Source organism: Anarhichas minor, unplaced genomic scaffold, assembly GCF_050575085.1.
Source record: "Anarhichas minor isolate MPS153535 unplaced genomic scaffold, ASM5057508v1 ptg000088l, whole genome shotgun sequence".
NCBI lineage: Eukaryota > Metazoa > Chordata > Actinopteri > Perciformes > Anarhichadidae > Anarhichas > Anarhichas minor.
This window is the reverse complement of record NW_027466534.1, coordinates 577,501-586,691: the sequence shown is the minus strand read 5'-3', so window position 1 is coordinate 586,691 and position 9,191 is coordinate 577,501. Positions and strand designations below refer to the sequence as shown.

General features: G+C 41.0%; 1 protein-coding gene across 2 annotated transcripts in view; it reads right to left on the bottom strand.

The window, feature by feature from the left end:
- Positions 1-3,551: 3,551 nt before the first annotated feature.
- Positions 3,552-9,191, bottom strand: part of LOC142938670 (porphobilinogen deaminase-like) — a 12,598-nt gene continuing 6,958 nt past the window's right edge. For both annotated transcript variants that reach the window (XM_076081991.1, XM_076081990.1), the window contains exons 7-14: positions 8,746-8,823; positions 8,081-8,156; positions 7,333-7,446; positions 7,206-7,244; positions 6,994-7,113; positions 6,855-6,908; positions 6,538-6,624; positions 3,552-5,907 (exon numbers count right to left, since the gene is read on the bottom strand). In XM_076081991.1, coding sequence (XP_075938106.1) covers positions 5,734-5,907; positions 6,538-6,624; positions 6,855-6,908; positions 6,994-7,113; positions 7,206-7,244; positions 7,333-7,446; positions 8,081-8,156; positions 8,746-8,823 — 742 coding nt within the window. In that variant the 3' untranslated portion in view covers positions 3,552-5,733. The remainder of the gene's footprint in view (positions 5,908-6,537; positions 6,625-6,854; positions 6,909-6,993; positions 7,114-7,205; positions 7,245-7,332; positions 7,447-8,080; positions 8,157-8,745; positions 8,824-9,191) is intronic.

Here is a 9,191-nt window from a genome sequence, read left to right as displayed (position 1 = left end):
TCTGTATGCTAAGCTAAGCTAACTATCTGCTGGCTGTAGCTTCACATTTACTGTACAGACATGAGTGCTATTCTCATTGTGATAATAATAATAATAATAATAATAATAATACATTTTATTTATATAGCGCTTTAAAAGGCACTCAAAGACACTTTACATGTTAAAAACAGAAACAATAGAAGCATTTATAATAAGAACAAAATATACGACATAACAGTAAGAAAAAATAAATAAAATAAAATAAACATGAAAAGAAAGAAAGAAAACATACATGACTGACTTTAGAGGTTAAAAGCAGATTTGAATAGGTGAGTTTTAAGTGCAGTTTTGAAAGTGGCAAGTGACGAAGAATGTCTGAGGTGTTGGGGCAGGGAGTTCCAGAGGGAGGGGGCAGCAACGGAGAATCCTCTTTGACGATAATCCTCTTTGACGTGTTCCAGCTAGATTTTGGGTGAAGCCGTCAGGAGCTGCTGAAGATATATATATATAATATAAATATATATGGATATATAATATAAATATTACACGATGTCTCAACCCGTCGACGTGAACACGAAGAGGTGGCCCATCGCTCCAGATGGCTACATCCCAAACTCTGTGATCCTCAGCTGGAGGAAGAAGGGAAAGTATTTTCCCCAGACGGACAGCTTGTCTCATCTTCATTGGGAGGACCTGAGGACAGGATTTTTGTGGTTCACACAAGATGAGGAGAACACAAGCGATGTGGAAGAAGATGAGAAGGATGAAGAGGAGAGAATTCTCCTCCTGAAGGAGTCCTATGACGTTCAGTGGAAGATCAGTATGCAGAACCTGCAGATAACATCTGATGACGAACCAATAAATGAGGAGCCTCAGAGGGAAGAAGTCTCCTACGATACAAGAGAGACCTTCATGTAAGTAATGCGTCTCCTTTAAAACTGGTTTGCAATTCAAGTCCTCACAATAACCTTCAATACATCCTGTTCTAGAGCGACCTCCTGTCATGAAAATAAACAACCGAGAGAGCATGAAGAGGAATGGAAGCTTTGTGAAGACGTCACACCTCCACTCCAACATCTCGATGAACGGAGAACATCCAGTTTCATAACCACCGGTACGAGCAGATGAGACACCAACATCAGAGATGGATATCTTCTGCATACTTGAACCTTCTTTTCTTTTCTTTGACTTCAGCGCAGCCGGAGCCTCCAGTGCTCCAGTGCTGTCTGCAGACGATGTCCTCTCAAAGCAAGGTTACCGTCACCAACACTACATAGCTCACTAAATATATTCATTCAATGTATGAAGACATTGGGCCTCATGCAGGAACCACATGTGGGAACAGAATTGTTCTTAATTAAGTTTGAAGTGATGTAAGACAACCTGAGTTTTATCTTAGTTATGAGCGATAATCAGGAGAAGTCCAGACCCGTCGTATGGTATGAGGGAAGGACCAGAACCAGGACTGAGAGGGGCAGACTGTCAGACCCTGCTGCAGTAAAATGAGAGGTTTTCTAAAGAGACTCTGGTGCTCAGAGACACTACCACTGTAGTACAAGCAGGTGATGGGATGTCTCGGAAAGAAATTCCCAAATGTTCTTGCCTGAGGCCCATTGGTTCTTACCGTATTTAAATTAGTACTCTTAAAATTGTACATTCTCTGTCTTACATGTACCTTTCCACACTCACAGAACCCAGGATAGCCTCATACATACCACCTACAGAGCCCAAAACCTTGACTCCTTGTCCCCCGAAGCCTCCTTCTCCGCCTAGAGAGCCCAAAGCCTTGACTCCTCATCCCCCGGAGCCTCCTTCTTCGCCTAGAGATTCCAAAACCTTAACTCCTCGTCCCCCGAAGCCTCCTTCTCCACCTACAGAGCCCAAAACCTTCACTCCTCATCCCCCGAAGCCTCCCCTTCCAACCCCAGAGGATCCTCAACCCCAACCAGACCTTGGACTTCCTGAGTTCTCGCCGATCGGAGATAAAAGGTTCCTCCTCTCTTCCACCAAATATAACAACATCGGAACCCAAACACCGGTATCCCTTGATCGAAGAGTCTTGGAGCTCTACAAGAAGTACAGAGCTGGCATCAAGAACTCGTCACGCCTTGGAAAATGCTCCACCATCACTGAGCGTCCTCTTGCTTCTACGCACTCCACCGTTCAGTCTACTTCTGCACAGAACCTGAAGAACCTGCACAGACCTCTGCAAGGTTTCTGTTCTCCACCGGCCGCTAGAGAGCCTCCTGTCGAGTCTTCCGATGCCGGACAGCGTGCAGCGATCATCTCCTCACTGCGGGCTGGTGGCGCAGTAGACCACCATAGGGTGGTGCAAAAGATTTGGATGAAAGACACCGTGGACCCCTCGTCCTTTCACTTCCACAACGTGATCCCATTGAACGCCCAACAGACCTTCTTCACTTTGAATCCCTGTGGGAAGACCCAGTACGGGAGGCTGCAGTTTGACTGGATGAGGGGACACGATAAAGACAAGCTCTGCGGTTTAGACCTAAGGAGACGGCGGTTGGCTTTGTCCGATCTTAGTAGATCTACTTAGCAACTCGCCAGCTCTTGAACCATTTCGTCATTTGGTTGAACAATAAAATAATGTGTTGCATAATTTGGGTTCAAACTATAATGATGACATTGTGGGTCGGTTGATCCACTTCTTTGGCTCAGACAAATATCTCTCAACAAATATTGAATTGGTTGGCATGAAATTTTGCACAGACATTCATGGTCCCAAGAGGATGCATCCTACTGACTTTGGCGACACCCTGCAACTTTCCTTCTTAGTGCCATCTGCAGGTCACAACTCTCCATTCACCATCAAGTTTAGTTTAGTTGCACAATATAAAAATGTGGGTGGGAAAAGCCCCACCATTGCTTTTGTACGTTTAAATCTTATCGGAACATTTACCTCAGTAAGAAAGTAAGACATTTAGAAAGAACTGAAAATTCTAAAGTTGACAAAGAGTTAGCCTTTGAATTTGCTTTAGAGTAGGTCTTGAACTGTTCAGTAATATTCCCTTCACCTGGAAGTATCTTATGAATAAAAACACAAAGAGGGATCGTTCCTCCAGGAGACCGCTGATCGTTCCTCGTGTGAAACGAGAAGCCAACGATTTATTAGTCACGTAACTTGCGTACTTCAGTAGGTATTTCATTTGTAGGTATTTAACCCAACCGAAGATCTCCGAAGATCATTTCTCTAAAGCGAACTAGTTTGTCTAAACCTCACTAAGTAGTTTAGTTGTCTGAACTTTCAAATTTTTAAATTGACTCGTGTTGCTGGACTTTCAGATACGACTAACTGTCGTATGAGGATACATTATTTTAGGTGATGTATCTCAAAATGAATGAATGGATTATCATTACATTTTATGGACATTCATGCTTCCTAGATGATGGATCCTGATGACTTTAGTGATGAATATGAGGGAAAACAAAGACATGTGAATATTTTGTCATTGACAGATTGATGAGTAATCTGATAAAGAATGAGAAACATTAACTACGTTAATTCATACAGGCATTAAAGCTGACAAACAAATATGGCGACCGCTGCCTCACATTGTCTCAGGAGGTTTAATGTACAATAAAGACCAATAAAATAAAATACAATATAGTGGAACAGAATGAAGGAAGAAATAACATTCATGAGATGAACTTTGATAAAAACAAAGTTTGAAAATGTGATGAGTACAGCATCTTACATGACAACATTACAGCAAATGTTTTTCATTTATTTCTTTGTTAATTTCATAAAAACAAAAGATTTGCATCCACTGAAGTATACAGTCACATGATTATGACTTATGCATTTTTTAATTATGACTAGCATCTCATAATTGGGACATCCATATCTCAAAAGTATAAAAGAAACGACAATTATGAAAAGAAAGGTCTTATGAGATTTATACCATAAGAACTAGATCCATATCTCATTATTACAGGATAAAGATGCCATAAAAAGGAGATATGAATGTTATGATATGAAATCAAAATAAGTTAACAGTCTATCTAGAAATTACAAGAAAACGATGATATAATTATGAGATACAGAATTACGAGATACGGTTTTTAATTTGTTTGTTTTGTTTGTTGAACAAGACTTTAATAATGAGTGTGGCGATACGTAAAACAAAAGAAACAATCTGATGTTTCCAGTTAACAGGTTTGTAGCTCAACGTGCTGCAAGTTTAGAATCTTAGCAGAAAACTGAAAGCTGTGCAGGAATTGCTGCAGAGTTAGTTTTCGTCAATAGTCTGATGTGTTTGAAGAGATCATAGGTAACGGCTTCAGTTCCCCGTCAGAAAGGTAAAGAGATGAATATACAGTATTCTGAAGTACCTCATACAATCCTACTTCAAAACATCCAAACATGTCTTCTCCAGTCCCGTACTGGGACACGCTGCCCTACATTCTCTTCATGGAGGAAATATGAAATACTTTCCTTCTCTCTGTAAGAGAGTTAGCCAGCATACTCTTAAAAACAGTAAACCACCTCCGCTGAAAATGTTGCATTCAACACGAGCCAAATGAGGAAGTAAAGCTTTGTAGAGAAGGGACTTTTATTTTGAAGGAGCCCAGCGAGATAAAATACGACTCAATCTGAGATTCATGCTTTATGGTCTGATCAAGACCTTTTGACTGAATAAACATTTATATTTACATTTCACTCCTGAGGCCCGTTTCACCGCTCAGAACCACGACATGTGCACACATGATAGCAGAACTCCTCTTTGGTACCATCAGACATCTCAGTCTGGGTTAACAATGACGCAAACATCGTTGGTTATGGGAGGAAATATTTAAAATGCAGGATTTTAGCTGCATCCCGTTTATTATGCTAACACTCAAATGCTTTAAAAGAAAGACAGAAAGAACCCCCCCCCCATGAGGATATCAGCCAGAGATTGATCTTTAAGAGCTGACGACACAGACCAGTAACAGACCAGTAACACAGTGACGAAATACAATCTATTGGTTTTGTGTACAGGGACTCGGATTGTCTTTTTTTTCGAGTCGCTCAGCACAAAAATAAAGTCAGTTAGGATCCTTATTGGTGATGGAGACAAAAATTAAATACATCCACTAACTAAGCAACAGTCAGAGCCAGTGAAGTAATGTATAATATCCAAAGAGATGATTATTAGTGGACGAGAGGGGAGATGGATCCAACAGACAGGACTTTAACTAGAAGACCGATGTTTGACACCACGTCGTGGTTTTATGGTCGTGGTTTTCCAAACTGTTCGTGACAGTTTTCCTAAATGTAATTATATGGTTTTGTTGCCTCAACCCAACTGTTGGTGGTTTTGTTGCCATTTTTAACGTAATGTCGTCCCAAAAAACAAAGCCGTTCTGAGGGACATGAAAAGAAGAAAAAGGACATTTCATGTTCCTGTACACAAAACCAATAGATTTTATTTTGTGATTGTTTAACAAACTGTTAACGTGAGACTGTGCTGGAGGATGTCTGAAGGCCATGTTGTGTTTCTCACTGATAGTCCCAGTAAAGTGGTCTCCACATGGAGCTGGTTCCATGAGGTACTAAGAAGAACAGACTGGAATCAAGTCCACCAGTGCATCAGACTGATGACGGCAGCACACAACTTTGGTCCAAGTAGTGTTTAAAATCTCTCTATCGCCATTATTCTTCTCCACATAATATCAAAAACTGTAACATAAAAAAAAGGCTTTACTGGACACAAGGCTGAGACCGGCGGCCCTCGAGGACCCGGTCGGTGATTAACTGGCGTCGTTGAGCTGCCGGGCCACCGTCAGGATCTCCTTGGCTCCTTTACTCAGCAGTAAGTTTGCCAGGTCAACCCCCAGCCGTTCGGCTGCGTCCTGGGCTTCACCCGAGATCTTACCGGCCGTGACGCCGACTCGCTGGACCCGCTCGTCCACCGCGTCGGAGCTCTGTTTGTGCACAAAAACACACAACGTCAATATGAAGTAAACACAGTAGATGATGGTGGGAACTGTAGGGGCACTGTGACGGTTCCCTGTGGAGCACCGGGGTCACCGGTGACAGATTCAACCAACAGGTTTTTAAAGGGGATCAAGCAATGAAAAAATAATTAAAAACAACAACAAACTATCAAATATCTTTTTGATAAAAATTTCAAATCCTATTAATTACATATATTTGTGAATTTTTAATACATTTATTTAAAACAAGAAATATTTGTGTGCATCAGAAATATATTTGCAAATATTTATATATATTTATCTGTGGATTTTGTTTACATTTACACATAATGATGATTATTTTTGTGTGCTTTGAAAAATACTTTTTGTGGTGACGTATAAATCACAAAATACGTGTGAATACTTCTGTGTACAACCTTTACTGACTAAATGTTAAGTGGCCTGTATTCAACGCTCTTGTTTTCCTGCTGTTGTTCCGTTAATCAAATATCTTTTGTCTTGGAAAAAAAAGAAAAAATTATAAGAAAGAAAAAATAAATAAAGTAATAAATAAAAAATGAAATAAATGAATGGCAATGGTCATCGATGTGACCGACACACTGCTCACTCAGCTGTTACCTTGCCGTCAGCAGCGACGCTCGTCTGCATGGTTTCCTTCAGACTGTCGGACCCGTCCAGGCTGAACACCGCCCCCGTCAGGTAGAGCTGGAACAACAAATGACCGTCATTTGTGTGAAATTTTCATATTTAATTAGCAAATCTAATCAGTTTGATATCGACGTCAGGTGGACGTTTGTTCCCACCAGGTGTTCCTGAGATATTGCGCAGCAGCAATAACTAGATGGGGGCGGAGCTTAGCAAATGGTCAAGTATATGCATGCAAAATGTATTGTGTGTATGCTTGTGTGTGTGTGTGTGTGTGTGTTTGCAGCTACCTGGGAGTTCTTCAGTTCGGTGTGTACGGCCACCGGAACGCTGCACCCGCCCTCCTGCAAACGATCAATTCAATGCATGAGGATTTACATGTTCACACAATAAGTCAAAGAGTGTGTTTGTGTGTGTGTGTGTGTGTACCAGGTGTCTGAGGAAAGCTCTCTCAGCTATGCAGCGCAGCACTGTTTCTGGGTCGTGGAGGACTGACACCATCTCCAGGATGTCGGCATCTCTGGACCGAACCTCCACCGCCAGAGCCCCCTGACAGAACACACACATTTAAAGATAAATACAGCGTGTTGTGTTATCACCTATCGTTTAGCCTGCTCTTGGTCATATTTGTCCCTTCTTACCTGTCCAACGGCGTACATACAGTCTTCAGGCCCGAGGATCTAGAGGTGGAAACAACCAGTTTGACTGTTAGAAGACAAGACGTCACAGATTTGAGGACTTCAGGTGGTCGTGGTGGTGGTGTTCTACCTGGCTGATCCGGTTGTCCCAGCCCATCCTCCGGAGGCCGGCAGCGGCCAGGATGATGGCGGCAAAGTCGTCCTTCTCGTCCAGCTTCTTCAGACGCGTGTTCAGGTTCCCTCGCTAGAGACGACAGCTCAGGAAAAACAAATATCCGTCCTGGTTTCACTCACACACATGCAGCTTGTTGAGCAGTGAAATCTAAATAATTGATCTTCTGCATCTTTCCAATAGATTTCAGACAAATCTAGATCAACAGGTATCCAAAAAAAGATATCTACAGGTTCTACAAGCTCCCAATTTCCCTCGCAGCTTGTTAGCCCCTCCAGTGATGCTTGAACAGGAACTGACCACATGTGGACTGAGGAGGAGTGAGGTAGAGACGGCGTATACGTCTCTGGTAGAGACCTGTCAATCACCGTGTAGCCCCGCCCTAAAGCATCCCCTGCTTTATGGTCTGTTTGACTCTAAATGGACCATAATGTACTAAATGAACATCATGCTGTATTGAAGAAGACTTGGAACTAGAGATTGAGACCATAAACTCATGTTTACAATGTTTACTGAGGTAATAAATCAAGAGAGAAGTAGAGTCATTTTCTCATAGACTTCTATACAACCAGAGGAGTCGCCCCCTGGTGGACACTAGAGAGAATGCAGCTTTAACACATGAAGCTTTGGCTTATGCCTGTTTTTTTTGTATGTTTAAAAGAAATTAAATAATTGACAACATCAACATCGCTTCCTGAAAGGATACGATATCTTTGAACACCAGGTGGGGGAATCTCTTCTTCAGCTGAGCAGCGCGGCGAAGTGAACTGGTGCCGATCACACTAACACAAGAGGGAAGACGTGATGTTAAGTAGTGCTGGGCAACGATTAAAATATTTAATCGCGATTAATTGCATGGATTTTTTGCGATTAATCGCATTGTTATGGCAAAGTTCAATAATGAATTCAAAAGTAGTGTATTGCGCACTTTTATTTTAAAAGTACTGCTGTATGAACAAAAGGGCAATAACATTTGGTTCACGAGATGCAGGTAGCATGTTTTATACTTAATGTGAATATAATTCATACTTTGTTGGCATCTTATTCTGAAAACCGGATGTTCGTCTGAAGAAACCGGATGTTGTCTCACGTTAATCTGACTGACTATAGGATGTTTGCTGGCTTTTATCCCACTGTTCTTGTCATCCTCTTGTTGTTATGTATATGTATTGTCTCTTGTCTTTCAATAAAAAATTATAATAAATTTAAAAAATGCGCTAACGCGCGATAAAATAATTGTCGGCGTTAATTAATGAATGCGTTAACGTGAAATTAACGCGTTAACTTGCCCAACACTAGTTAATAGCTAATATTTCAACTCAGTTCTTTTAAATGAGTGGGAAACACAAAACACGACTAGTTGGGTTCTACCTGTTTTCTGGCAGAGTCTCCAGAGTCTTGCCCTCATGTTTGGGGTGTAACACCGCTGCATCATGGGGGTTCTCTCTTCTAGAAGCAGACAGGAGGCAAAGCACTGCTTTTAGCTGATCCAATGGAAATCACAACAAACCACAACTTTATTTTGTTTTTAAAACTTTATTTTATTGTTTTCACTTTATATTTTTTATGTAATGTTATATTTCTTTTACTATATTGTTTTACACTGTTGTCAGTGTTACTTCTTAAATACTTAATACCTGTTATTCTATTGTTCATACATGTTTATATTTGTATTCTATTGTTTGTTCTTATTCTTGTTGTAATCTTTAATGAAACACAAGAATAATAAACTTCTATCTTATCTTAGATACTAGAATGACCTGCAGGATACACTTAAGGAATATCAGACTTGTTCTGACTCAAAGTGGAACTGTTCC